The sequence below is a fragment of the Ranitomeya variabilis genome, chromosome 3 (assembly GCF_051348905.1).
Source record: "Ranitomeya variabilis isolate aRanVar5 chromosome 3, aRanVar5.hap1, whole genome shotgun sequence".
Lineage (NCBI taxonomy): Eukaryota > Metazoa > Chordata > Amphibia > Anura > Dendrobatidae > Ranitomeya > Ranitomeya variabilis.
In genome coordinates, this window is record NC_135234.1 from 80,347,166 (window position 1) to 80,361,027 (window position 13,862).

At 46.6% G+C, this 13,862-nt stretch overlaps 1 protein-coding gene across 7 annotated transcripts in view; it reads right to left on the minus strand.

Moving 5' to 3' along the window:
- ABR (ABR activator of RhoGEF and GTPase) overlaps positions 1-13,862 on the minus strand; it is a 430,921-nt gene that overhangs the window by 136,295 nt on the left and 280,764 nt on the right. For 6 of the 7 annotated variants that reach the window (XM_077294251.1, XM_077294253.1, XM_077294252.1 and 3 more), the window contains one exon: positions 8,117-8,177. In XM_077294251.1, coding sequence (XP_077150366.1) covers positions 8,117-8,177 — 61 coding nt within the window. Of the gene's footprint in view, positions 1-7,345; positions 7,505-8,116; positions 8,178-13,862 lie in introns of those variants that run through there. The other variant, XM_077294258.1, reaches the window with a different exon arrangement.

Consider the following 13,862-nt stretch of genomic DNA (forward strand, 5'->3'; position numbering starts at 1 on the left):
GATATCTTCAAGATATCCTTCTAACAAAAAAGTGATCATCAAAATGGACAACTCCTAAAAGGACAGTACGTGTCAGGAAGATTAATATTAAAGGGAATCTGTAAGAAGGATTTCACCCTCCAAACTATTTATAAGTGCATGTAGCTCTTTCAAATACAAGTCCATCCATACCTTTACATGACCAGTCCACTACTTCGACACTATGAAATCAAGAGTTTAAATTTATCTGCAAAGGAAGCTGAAGAGCTATTGTAGATTTGAAGCCGCTGTCACTCCAGCTCTATTGCAGGAAGTCACACAGGAGGCGCTGAGCGGAGAATAGAGCTGGAGTGACAGAGGCTTCAGATCTACCACAGCCCTTCAGCTTCATTTGCATATCAATTTAATCGCTGATTTATCGGTATTGGAGGATCAGACTGGCCATGTGAAGGCATTGCTGGACTTATATTTGAAAGACCTACATGCACATATAGACAATTTGGGGAGGTGATATTCTGCTGAAAAATTCCCTATAATTAATTTCTAAAGGCTTTTCCTCTATACATAGAGGTAATAAAAATAATCATCCAGAATGAAAATCTTTTTTGTTTTGTTGCATGAATATGGAAACTTCCTAAAAAGTTTCCATATTCATGCAACAAAACAAAAAAGAAAAAAAAAAAATTTGATTAGTATATTATTTCAACTTTTACATTGAAGGGGTTGTCCACTACTAGGACAACCCGTCCTTAAACTAAATGTTCAGCCCCGATAAAATAATAAAGCCTATACTTGCCTCCAGTGCCTGCTCTGTTCCAGCAGTGTCGGCATTCGCGGTCCCGGGGCTGTGATGCGGTTATGCCCAGCGCCCTATCATGGCTGGTGTCACCATCTCTGCCTTTGGACAAACTGAACATGAAGAGGAAGTCATGGCTGCAGCTGATCCCCGGCTTCATCTTCATGTTCAGTTTCTCCGAAGGCGACAACAATGACTGAGCGCTGATTGGGCATCGGAGTCACAATACGGCATCACAGCCCAGGGGAGAGCGAGTGACGACACCGCCGGCTCAGGAGGAGAGTATAGGCTTTATTATTTTATTGGGGCCGAACATTAAGTTTAAGGACGGGCTGTCCTAGTAGTGGACAACCCCTTTAAGACACTGTGCACGTCTCCAATTCTACATTGCCAGAGTTGATGGCTGGCAGAGATGCTTCCTGAAATGGAGCAAGCATCCAATGTAAGGGAATAGACCACATATCAGTGACCACAGGAAAGATGCTCCAAGGTGTCACTTACATTCTTTATAGTATTGAAACGTAATATGGGAAGAAAAAGTCAATAAATCCTTGTATGTTCAAGGTTATATTTTTTATTGAGAGATTTCTGTAAAGCTGCGTGCTCAGCAGAACGATGGCATGAGGCATTTCAGAATAACGAAGTTAAAGGGACTGTCTTATAAAGACAACCCTATCCATATGCCATAAAGAATTTTGGAGGACCACAAATAAATTTTAGCCACTTCATATATATATACCGTAGTTGAAAAACCATTTTATCAACCACCTCAACAATCTCAAAAATGGGGGTCCGAACTCCCCTGCGGATGGACTGTTCGTGCGCCTGCATGACAACAGCTCCACTCACTATTACAGGACTGACGGGGGCAGCGGATCATAAGTGAAAGAAGTGGTGGACACTACTGCACAATTCACACAGGACACTGTGACCCCTGTACTCCGGTTCAGTAAGGGTCCAACAAAATTGCACCCCAAGAGATCATACATCATCTATTGTGCGGATAGGTAATAAATATTTTGGGGAAAAAACCCTGAGTGTAACTATGCAACCAAGTGAAAAATTGGAACAGGTTTGAGAAGTGGCCACAGTTTGGTCATTTTGTTTGGTTATCCCAAAATTCTGACACTTTTATACTCTGTAGCAAAGGCTGTTTACAAAAGTTACCAAGATTGATGCATATGTAAAGGTTCCCACTTTTAAATTAAAGACTCAGGAGAGGGATCTCTGGAGATCTACGTGTAAATGGAAGGCGGTTGATCCAGTTATTGGGAGCTTTAAGCACATACGATCAAAATATACATTGACGCCATTAAAACAGCACACGTGTCACTGGGGGATTAACCTTCTCAGCTTTTTGTAGGACATCAGGGTGGAAAGTACAAAATACATAACATAGAAATGACCCTCATGACGCATACAATCCTCACAAAGTAGACATATCTGAACACACCTGCCTATCCACCATCCTACATGGACAAAAGTATTGGGAAAGGCACTAGATTCAGTTTTTTCCATTCAGTCCCATTATCACAGCCCCTCGCCGTGCCGTCTGGCTTTACCAACATTAATGACACAATGGCTCGTTCTAAAGAGCTCAGTGATACCAGCGCGGTCCTGAAATTAGTCGGTTCATGACATTTCTTCCATGAGCTAAGAGTGGTATTATTGAAAAGTGGAAGGAACAGCAGCAAATCAGCCACGAAGTGGAGACCACGTAAGGTCACAGAGCGGGGTCGCAGAATGCTGAGAAGCAAAGCACTGGTCTCACTTTATGGCAAAAAGCTGTGTGGGAACTTTCTCACACAGCAATGCCAAAAGTGAGACTAGGGACTATTTTCTCACAGGGGCGTAGGAATACATTGTGGAAGGATACCTTCCATCATTGTATTCCTGGAGAGCGGTCGCATCAGCTGATGCTCCTGCTCTCCACGGGAGATCGTTGAGGGACATCAGGGAGTATATTGTTTATTATTTTAATATTTTTTTTACAGGTGACACTGGCTTCGGGGAACAAAGTGACAAGTGATGGTGAGTATGTACTCTATGTTATATGTACTGTATGTCTATATGTATGTTGTATGTATGTATTGTATGTGGCATGTCGCATGATGTCACGTTGCATGTCGCATGGTGTATGTCATCGCATGGTGTATGTCATCGCATGGTGCATGTCGTCGCATGCCATCACATGTCGCATGGTGGATGTCGCATGATGTCACATGTTGCATGTCGTCGCATGGCGCATGTCGCCGCATGGCGCATGTCATCGCATGATGCCGCATGGTGCATGTCATCGCATGATGTCACATGCTGCATGTCGTCGCATGGTACATGTCGCATGTCGCCGCTTGGTACATGTCGTCACATGTCGCATGCTGTCACGTCGTCGCATGGTACATGTCGCATTTCGCATGTTGTCGCATGGTACATGTCGACACATGTCGCATGCTGCATGTCGCATGATTGATGTCACATGTCGCATGCTGCCGCATGTCCTATGTCGTCACATGTTGCATGCTGCATGTCGTCGCATGCTGCATGTCGTCACATGTCACATGCTGCATGTCGTCGCATGTCGCTGCATGTTGTCACATGTCGCATGGTGCATGTTCTGTATGTGTGTTCTATGTATGTATGTATGTACTGTATGTGTGTGTTAACTGAAAATAGTGGACAACCCCTTTAATGTCTATGGATTTAAAATTGAAGGTCAAAGTCTCTAGCAGACGTATTGTGTAAGTGTCCCAATACTTCTGTCCATATATTGTGTATCGCAGCGAGATTATTTTTGTTTAGTTTTGTGTTTCATGCATACATAAAATCCAGAGTCAAGGACTGGAGTAAGGCTCTGGCGTGGAGCATGGAGTAAAGGACTGGAGTAAGGCTCTGGCGTGGAGCATGGAGTAAAGGACTGGAGTAAGGCTCTGGCGTGGAGAATGGAGTAAAGGACTGGAGTAAGGCTCTGGCGTGGAGCATGGAGTAAAGGACTGGAGTAAGGCTCTGGCGTGGAGCATGGAGTAAAGGACTGGAGTAAGGCTCTGGCGTGGAGCATGGAGTAAAGGACTGGAGTAAGGCTCTGGCGTGGAGCATGGAGTAAAGGACTGGAGTAAGGCTCTGGCATGGAGCATGGAGGTGACAAACCAAGTCTTATTGAAAATCTCCAATTTTTGTCTACAGTTCATAGGAACACTTATGTGTCTCCGTGGATGAAGACCACAAAAACGATTTGGTTGATGCTACAGACTTGTATTGCACAATAGGAGCTTTGGCCCCAATCGGAAGGAAATTTTAAATAAAAAAAAATAATTACAAAGATACTACTGTAATTGCACTGGAGCACGAACAAAACCTTTTCTTACTCACTCTTATGTATGGTAGTGCACATATCTGAACACATTATTTTTCGGATTAGCAATAAGTCACAGCAGAGCCGGCCATTACCAGGAGAACACCGCTGCTGTGATCGCCATAGGTTCAGAGACCCGTCCGTCCTTTACAGTTCTTGTATACAATTAGGTCAATCATACCGGTGTCTAGCGGATACAATTCCCGAATATTAGCAGGGAATATAACATCTCTCTCCATTGCCAGTCAGGGAAATCAGTCGCCTTTTCAAGAGAAAGTGAAGTTGAACTTTCATTAGCAAATTTCCAAGGCGGCATGTGGCTGCGCAATCAGCGTCCAGGTTCTGATACAGGACCGAAAATGACTATCTGGAATAGAGTTTTCCTGAGCGACGTATTAATACAGCGGGGCAGTGAGGAAAGTGGCAGATCTGTCTCAATTCTGTCACATTTTATGCAATCAGGGAACGTGCACAGCAGAAAAAGAAAGCAGGTTTTATTGTGTGTCACATAGGATCGAATGGTTAGAACTGGTGGCGAGAAGGGAGGATCCCACTGCATCCGGACGCTCCATGACTTCAGCTAATTAGACTCATTCATTACAAGCTTGCTGTCACCGCTCCCTTTAAAAAAAAAAAAAAAAATAGGATGTGACTTGGTCACACTCTGCGCCTGAGGAACCGAACAGATCGTGCCAATCCTGCAGGCACCACTGTCACCAGGAGGAAAGCTATGGACAATGTGTATTGAGATGCCAATCATCTAACCCAGAAAATGGCGACTCCCACAGATAACTTTCCCCCTAAATTATCACAACACGTACATTTCTATATAAATATCTGATTCATTAACATATATGTTTGTGCGTGTGCTGAGCTGGAGGGTGAGTGTGAGAGGTGTGCGCTGGAGGGTGAGTGTGAGAGGTGTGCGCTGGAGGGTGAGTGTGAGAGGTGTGCGCTGGAGGGTGAGTGTGAGAGGTGTGCGCTGGAGGGTGAGTGTGAGAGGTGTGCGCTGGAGGGTGAGTGTGAGAGGTGTGCGCTGGAGGGTGAGTGTGAGAGGTGTGCGCTGGAGGGTGAGTGTGAGAGGTGTGCGCTGGAGGGTGAGTGTGAGAGGTGTGCGCTGGAGGGTGAGTGTGAGAGGTGTGCGCTGGAGGGTGATTGTGAGAGGCGTGCGCTGGAGGGTGAGTGTGAGTGGTGTGCGCTGGAGGGTGAGTGTGAGAGGTGTGCGCTGGAGGGTGAGTGTGAGAGGTGTGCGCTGGAGGGTGAGTGTGAGAGGCGTGCGCTGGAGGGTGAGTGTGAGAGGCGTGCGCTGGAGGGTGATTGTGAGAGGCGTGCGCTGGAGGGTGAGTGTGAGTGGTGTGCGCTGGAGGGTGAGTGTGAGAGGTGTGCGCTGGAGGGTGAGTGTGAGAGGTGTGCGCTGGAGGGTGAGTGTGAGAGGCGTGCGCTGGAGGGTGAGTGTGAGAGGTGTGCGTTGAAGGGTGAGTGTGAGGTGTGCGCTGGAGGGTGAGTGTGAGAGGTGTGCGCTGGAGGGTGAGTGTGAGTGGTGTGCGCTGGAGGGTGAGTGTGAGAGGTGTGCGCTGGAGGGTGAGTGTGAGAGGTGCACGCTGAGCTGGAGAGTGACTGAGTGGTGTGCGCTGGAGGGCGAGTGTGAGAGGTGTGCACTGGAGAGTGTGAGAGGTGTGCGCTGGAGGGAGAGTGAGAGGTGTGCGCTGGAGAGTGAGTGTGAGAGGTGTGCGCTGGAGAGTGAGTGTGAGAGGTGTGCGCTGGAGGGTGAGTGTGAGGTGTGCGCTGAGCTGGAGAGTGAGTGTTGTGCGCTGGAGGGTGAGAGGTGTGTGCTGGAGGGTGAGAGGTGTGTGCTGGAGGGTGAGTGTGAGGTGTGCGCTGAGCTGGAGAGTGAGTGTGAGTGGTGTGCGCTGGAGAGTGAGTGTGAGAGGTGTGCGCTGGAGAGTGAGTGTGAGAGGTGTGCGCTGGAGGGCGAGTGTGAGGTGTGCGCTGAGCTGGAGAGTGAGTGTTGTGCGCTGGAGGGTGAGAGGTGTGTGCTGGAGGGTGAGTGTGAGAGGTGTGCGCTGAGCTGGAGAGTGAGTGTGAGTGGTGTGCGCTGGAGGGTGAGTGTGAGTGGTGTGTGCTGGAGGGTGAGTGTGAGAGGTGTGCGCTGGAGGGTGTGAGAGGTGTGCGCTGGAGGGTGTGAGAGGTGTGCGCTGGAGGGTGTGAGAGGTGTGCGCTGGAGGGTGAGTGTGAGAGGTGTGCGCTGGAGGGTGTGAGGGGTGTGCGCTGGAGGGTGAGTGTGAGAGGTGTGCACTGGACTGGAAGGTGAGTGTGAGAGGTGTGCACTGAGCTGGAGAGTGAGTGGTGTGCGCTGGAGAGTGGTGTTTGTATATATATATATATATATATATATATATATATATATATATATATATATATATATATATATATATACACATACATATACACACATATGTATAATACACAGCATAGGCGCTTCAGGGTGGCAGGATCCCATCGGCTGACCCGCCACAGCACAGTCCTCCATGTCCATTGTTTAGTCAGTGACATGAATGCATCAGTCTGCAGTGTGTCTGACCCTCCCCAACCGCACGCTCCACTCATGCACAGAGCTCCCCATGTTTGCTTAGACACCAGAGTTTCATCATCAGGTACGCCCCTCGCCACAGGACAGACTTTACAGCCATAATACTTTCAACTAAATGTCAATGCAAAGTATCAATGGAGGCGAGTGCAAATTCCACACAACCCCGAGCTCTTGTTCTCTCCCTCTGGACCAGGAGACACATGGCCGAGCACAAGACCCTTTTACAACTCCATTCTCCGTCCCTGCACTTTGCAGAGGATGAATGCCCCGCTCTCACCAGTCACTATCTACCAGTATTGGAAGACAAAAGAGCAAAGCAGCTGGAGACAAGCAGCAGGAACGTGGCTACAGAAGACAATAGGGAATGACAATAGGGAATGACAGCCCTGTGCGGTGAAGCTTGCAATCAAAAAAGCAACGGTCACCGAAAGCTTCTCCTACATGACAGCGGAAAACTGATTAAAATTCCCAAGAGTATATTACGGAGTGACAGATTCACCGTCTCCCAAATTAGAGGGATATGAATGAAATACAAGGCTATTTGAATGAAGCATTCACTCCTGTCAATATATCATAAAAGCACAGGGCACAAATAAAGCACAAGCCGAAGAGAAAAGAAGATCCACTTTACCATAAGTGCAATTACAGCAAAGACGGAAGATGAAGAGAATTTCCATTGCCCCAGCATCCAGCCATGTCTCGTCCCACTCCCCATCACCAGCCGGCACAAGCCAATCTGCTATCTTCAGCACAATAGCAGCCACCTAACATGCAGGCTACCACATAGTCACAGACATGCACTCCATGCAATGAGGGGAGGTGGGAGGGATGGTAAGAGGAGGAGCGGGACTGCGAGGAGTGCTCAAGGTGGACAGCATCGGCATTTTAAAGAGGGATTCGGAGAAATTGTTTCCTCCTCACTTCCACGCGTTTTAAGGAATGTATTGTCCCCAAAGCAATAGCTAGAGCACACAACCGTGCCCAAAACGAGAAGGATCTAGAGCAAGCATAAAAGAGCATCAAACAGCCGAGCAAATCAATGATGTCATGAAAGATTTCATTGAAAACAAAAAGCTTAACTGAGGAGGGGTAGACGGTAAGGTAAGAGGAGACAAGCAGCTCCAGATGCAGAAGAACCAGGCATCCTCCTGTAGAGTGCTGCCAGCGCTCCGGCACCTAAAGGGTGAATTCACTCTACTGGAGTCCGGTGCCGATAGCGCTAATCAGGGCAATGATATCGTTCATGCCCTAGCCAGCAATCGCAGAAGTGACCTTGAGAAAATGTGTCCCCTACTATGGCTCAGATGTTCAGACATGACGAAAAAAGGTGATCATAGGATGGAGACAAGCAACAGACACAAAGACTGGAAGATATGACGACAGGCAGAGAGGGGATCAGTACCTTCCATGGTAACAGACGTCGGCTGCTCCTTTGAGTCCTTCGGTCCTTTCACCTTCAGATTCTGAAAAAGACAACTCAAGTCAGGAGGGAACAAAAGGAATCCTCATATTAATAAGATGATCACATCTGTCCTATCCTAGAGCGAAAGAGTTTGATGCCAATTTGGGCAACTCTAGTCCTTTACTAGAGGAATAGTGCCATATATCCATACCCATGCCAAGATCACTGCCTCCTATACATCAGGGCATTTAATAACACTGCGTTAGTGGGCGCTTGTGCACTCTAAACCCACGGGGCACACAAGTCCCACTCCGAGTACCGTCATGTCCACTGAGCTACTTATGATCAGCCGTTTTATGAGTAGATCAGGGGAGATTTACCAAATTAAATCACCAGAATGTGGTGATTTTCACAACCTGCGACATATTAAGTATGCGTTTAGACTCTTTTCACACCGTTGTCAACGAAGAGGAATACCATGAAGAAAGGGACTGTGTGACCATCATCACAGTGCGCTATATCTGTGTGTAAACTTATATTAGACAATCTTAGGACAAAGCCTCATTTTGCAACTCTGACGTGTTCTTTCCACTAATATATTGACTTACCCCCAAAAATGTAATCTTCTCAAGGGGTAAGAAGAAAAAATAGACCCAACATATGGTATGTGGCCAAACACTGCTGTTTGGGTACACGGCAGAGCTACGTTTTTGAGCTCAAACCTGGCTGGAGGAGATTGCGGACAATCATATTGCATTTGAGAGAGTCTCTCGGGTGCCAAACCAGCAGAAACCCCAACAACCCAATTTTGGAAGTTTTTATTGGTTAACATTTTATGGTACATAATATTTTATAATAGTTTTTTATTGAGTCTGAACAAAAAAACAAATTGGGGAGTTTCAAGGTTCCTTTACGCCGTTCACTGTGTGGTAAAAGTGATAGGACAGCTTAGTTCTTCGGGTCAACGTGATACCAGATTTATATAGGTATTTTTATTCTTGGCTACTTTTCTGCTAAAACCAACCTTTTATCAAAAATTAATTTGATTTTTCATTGTCGTATTCTGAGAGCTGTAACTTTTTTTATTATTATTTCTCTGCTGAAAATGATATGACGGCTTTTTTTGGGTGTGATGAGATCATTTTCAATGATACATTTTTACTGTTTTAATGTGACTTTTAGATCACTTTTTATTCCATTTTCAGTATGATAAAAAAGCAACATTTTTTGGAGAGTTTTTTTATTATTATTTTTTTTCACAATGTTCACCATATGGGTTGACTAATATGAGAGTTTTATAGCTTGTTTTGTTCCAAGATGTGGTGATACCAATTAAGTGAGTTTTTTAAAATTATGTTTGTATTTACATTAATGCGGCCTTTTTAAAAGGCAGCCTTTATTCTTGCTGAACATTTTTATTTTATTTTTTTTACATTTTTACTTAGTTCCACTATGGGATTTGAACATATTTCCATTTTGGTTGCTGGATTCACACTGCAATACTTCTGAGACAGCCTGTTAGACTCTGTTTATCGCAGGACCTAACAGGCTAAAGGTACCGTCACATTAAGCGACACTGCAGCGATAGCGACAACGATGCCGATCGCTGCAGCGTCGCTGTTTGATCGCTGGAGAGCTGTCATACAGACCGCTCTCCAGCGACCAACGATGCCGAGGTCCCCGGGTAACCAGGGTAAACATCGGGTTGCTAAGCGCAGGGCCGCGCTTAGTAACCCGATGTTTACCCTGGTTGCCAGCGTAAAAGTAAAAAAAACAAACAGTACATACTTACATGCGTCCCCCAGCGTCTGCTTCCTGACACTGACTGAGCTCCGGCCCTAACAAGCACAGCGGTGACGTCACCGCTGGTGCTTTCACTTTCACTTTAGGGCCGGCGCTCAGTGTCAGGAAGCAGACGCTGGGGGACGCATGTAAGTATGTACTGTTTGTTTTTTTTACTTTTACGCTGGTAACCAGGGTAAACATCGGGTTACTAAGCGCGGCCCTGCGCTTAGTAACCCGATGTTTACCCTGGTTACCAGTGTAAAACATCGCTGGTATCGTTGCATTTGGTGTCAAACACAACGATACACAGCGATCGGACGACCAAATAAAGTTCTGGACTTTATTCAGCGACCAGCGATATCACAGCAGGATCCTGATCGCTGCTGCGTGTCAAACTAAACGATATCGCTAGCCAGGACGCTGCAACGTCACGGATCGCTAGCGATATCGTTTAGTGTGACGGTACCTTAACTTTCTCTGAGACTATTACTTAAGGTACCTTCACACGAAGCGACGCTGCAGCGATAGCGACAACGATGTCGATCGCTGCAGCGTCGCTGTTTGGTCGCTGGAGAGCTGTCACACAGACCGCTCTGCAGCGATCAACTATGCCGAGGTCCCCTGGTAACCAGGGTAAACATCGGGTAACTAAGCGCAGGGCCGCGCTTAGTAACCCGATGTTTACCCTGGTTACCAGCGTAAAATCTAAAAAAAACAAACAGCACATACTTACATTCACGTCCCCCAGCTTCTGCTTCCTGACTGACTGAGCGCCGTACAGTGAGAGCAGAGCGGTGACGTCACCGCTGTGCTGCTTTCACTTTCACTTTGCGGCGCTGAGTCAGAGGAGGAAGCAGACTGCAGGGGACGCAATGTGAGTATGTGCTGTTTGTTTTTTTTACATTTTACGCTAGTAACCAGGGTAAACATCGGGTAACTAAGCGCGGCCCTGCGTTTAGTAACCCGATGTTTACCCTGGTTACCAGTGTAAAATATCGCTGGTATCGTTGCTTTTGCTTTCAAACACAACGATACACAGCGATCGGACGACCAAATAAAGTTCTGGACTTTATTCAGCGACCAGCGACATCACAGCAGGATCCTGATCGCTGCTGCGTGTCAAACGAAACGATATCGCTAGCGAGGACGCTGCAACGTCACGGATTGCTAGCGATATCGTTATAATGTCGTTTCGTGTGAAGGTACCTTTAGCCTCGGGCTGTCATTGCAGCTAAAAGGACTCGTGATCACGAGGTGTCAATATGCTTAAAGATGGAGCCCTCTACCTCAATTAATCATATATTTGTAAAGGGAACCTGTCACCCCCAAAATCGAAGATGAGCTAAGCCCACCGGCATCAGGGGCTTATCTACAGCATTCTGTAATGCTGTAGATAAGTCCCCGATGTATCCTGAAAGATGAGAAAAAGAGGTTAGATTATACTCACACAGGGGCGATCCCGCTGCGGTCTGGTCCGATGGGCGTCGCGGTCCGGTCCGAAGCCTCCCATCTTCTTACGATGACGTCCTCTTCTTGTCTTCACGCTGCGGCTCCGGTACAGGCGTACTTTGCCTGCCCTGTTGAGGGCAGAGCAAAGTACTGCAGTGCGCAGGCGCTGGGCCTCTCTGACCTTTCCCGGCGCCTGCGCACTGCAGTACTTTGCTCTGCCCTCAACAGGACAGACAAGAGTACGCCTGTGCCGGAGCCGCAGCGTGAAGACAAGAAGAGGACGTCATCGTAAGAGGATGGGAGGTCCCGGACCGCGATCGCCCCTGGGTGAGTATAATCTAACCTCTTTTTCTCATCTTTTAGGATACATTGGGGGCTTATCTACAGCATTACAGAATGCTGTAGATAAGCCCTTGATGCCGGTGGGCTTAGCTCATCTGATTTTTGGGGAGACAGGTTCCCTTTAACGTGATTAACAGTGGCATCCAAATGGTTACACGACAGCGATCGTCGCTAAACCTGATCATGGTCGACGTAGCAGGGTGCCAGCCATAACACATAGCTTGCAAGAGTGGACAGGGACTGTCATGTTCCTGCCCCTAAAGACATCAATCAAGACATGTGAACATTGTCAAGCATTTTTATACATAGATGTGTTAGGTAGTCATATCACGTGAATTGCCATGTATTGTGTTATGGTAATGTACAGCATATAAGTAAAGAGTGTATGTACAATGTGAGTAGTGTATAGTGCAGAACATGCATACGGCAAGCACAGGATAAGACATAGTTTAGTGCTCAAGATAAATAGTGTTGGTATTGTACAGCATAGGACTGCATAGAGTAAGATATAAATAAAGATTTAGGATATAAGAGTGTGATAAGCATTGTAATATGCTTAGTGCTTACTGTTATAAGATGAATAGTGTTTGTAAGGGAGATCTGCCCAGCAACAGGCTTCAGGGACAGATATAATTAAGTGTTTGGTCTAGCCCACATTGGGAAGGGTTAGGGCCAGTAAAAGGAGACTGCTTCCTGTTTCTGGAGGAGAGTTCATTTGCTAAGTGACAAGGTGAAGTTCAAGGTGCAGTGAGCTAATAGCAGAAGTGAGTACACAGTGTTCTGGGTGGTAAGGCTGGTTTCACACTTGTGTTTCGTTGCGCTGCGGATGACAGCGTACTTCCTCCTTGCTTCCTCTGTGAAGCTCTGCCTACTGCCGCCTGCGTTTCCCTGCGTACCTATGTTTAACATTGGGTCCGCAGGGACATGTGTTGTATGTGGATGTGTCCGCATGCGGCGATTTGAGGTGTGCAGCGCCCGCAGGGAAACTTTTGCGGAAGTACGCTGCCATCCGCAGCGCAACGAAACGCAAGTGTGAAACCAGCCTAAGAGGCCTTACAAGACTCCCCTGCAGACATTTCTGCAATGTCCAGAGCCTAGGCGCTATGGAGAACACCTTAATCACTTCTGTAGAGAGGAAGATGGATGTAGAACTGCATGAGGGAAAGGTATCGAACCTTTGATATACTGTGGGACTGGATGTGAAATCACTGGGGCTGACAGGATCAGTGGATGTAGGGATAGTTCAGGAAGAACAGAAAGTAAAGCAAGAAAGGTACTGTATTCTTGAAACAAGAAACAGAGGGTGCTGTGTCCGATACTGCGTGATACAATCTGATGTACTTGAACTGTCCTGTAAACGTTGATGTGTTGAAATGAACAGGGCCGGATTTAAGAGGTGGGTGGCCCGGGGCCCATTTTGGAGGGAGGCCCATTTTTCAAGGTGTTGCAATATGTAATGAAAAAACACAAAATGAAACGAACGCAAGTTTATTTACAAAAATCATTTAGGCAGAGTAATTCAGGTAAAATCATTCATTTTTTACAATCCAGGCACTTTCCTTGATTTTCGTGCTGCAAAATCACTAATGATGTCACTAAAGTCCAATTCACGCAGTATATCTGACTCGATGCTCATGATAGCCAAATTTACAGGTCGTTCCTGCTTCATGGATGTCCTTAATCAATTTTCAACTAAGGAACACTCACCACTGCAGTTTGTTACCATCAAAAGTAGATATATCCTTAGAGCTATCTCAATATTTGGGAAAGTGTCCTGCACACCCTTTCCCATGATAAGCTTGTACATGAAAATTACAGTGCTGATATCTTTTGGCTCCTCGTCTCTGAAGAAAGACAGACAGACACACACATACACACAGACACACACAGAGATCATACTCACCCACCGCGACACTGAAGACTGAACCACTTCACCTCTGGATCTTCAGTAACTGAAGATCCAGAGTGATGTCCTGCCACTCTCCGCGGTGGAGAATCCTCTTCTCGCGCCGACATCGTGGCTCCACCTCCTTCCTCGAAGGTAGCTGAACAAACCCTCATCTCATCTAATCTGAGGGAGCGATCATATAGCTGAATAGGTAGCGCCTAGAAGCTTCTGTTGGGATCGGAGAAGGCTGCAGCATGCCATAAGCTAAGCATTAGGTACAGG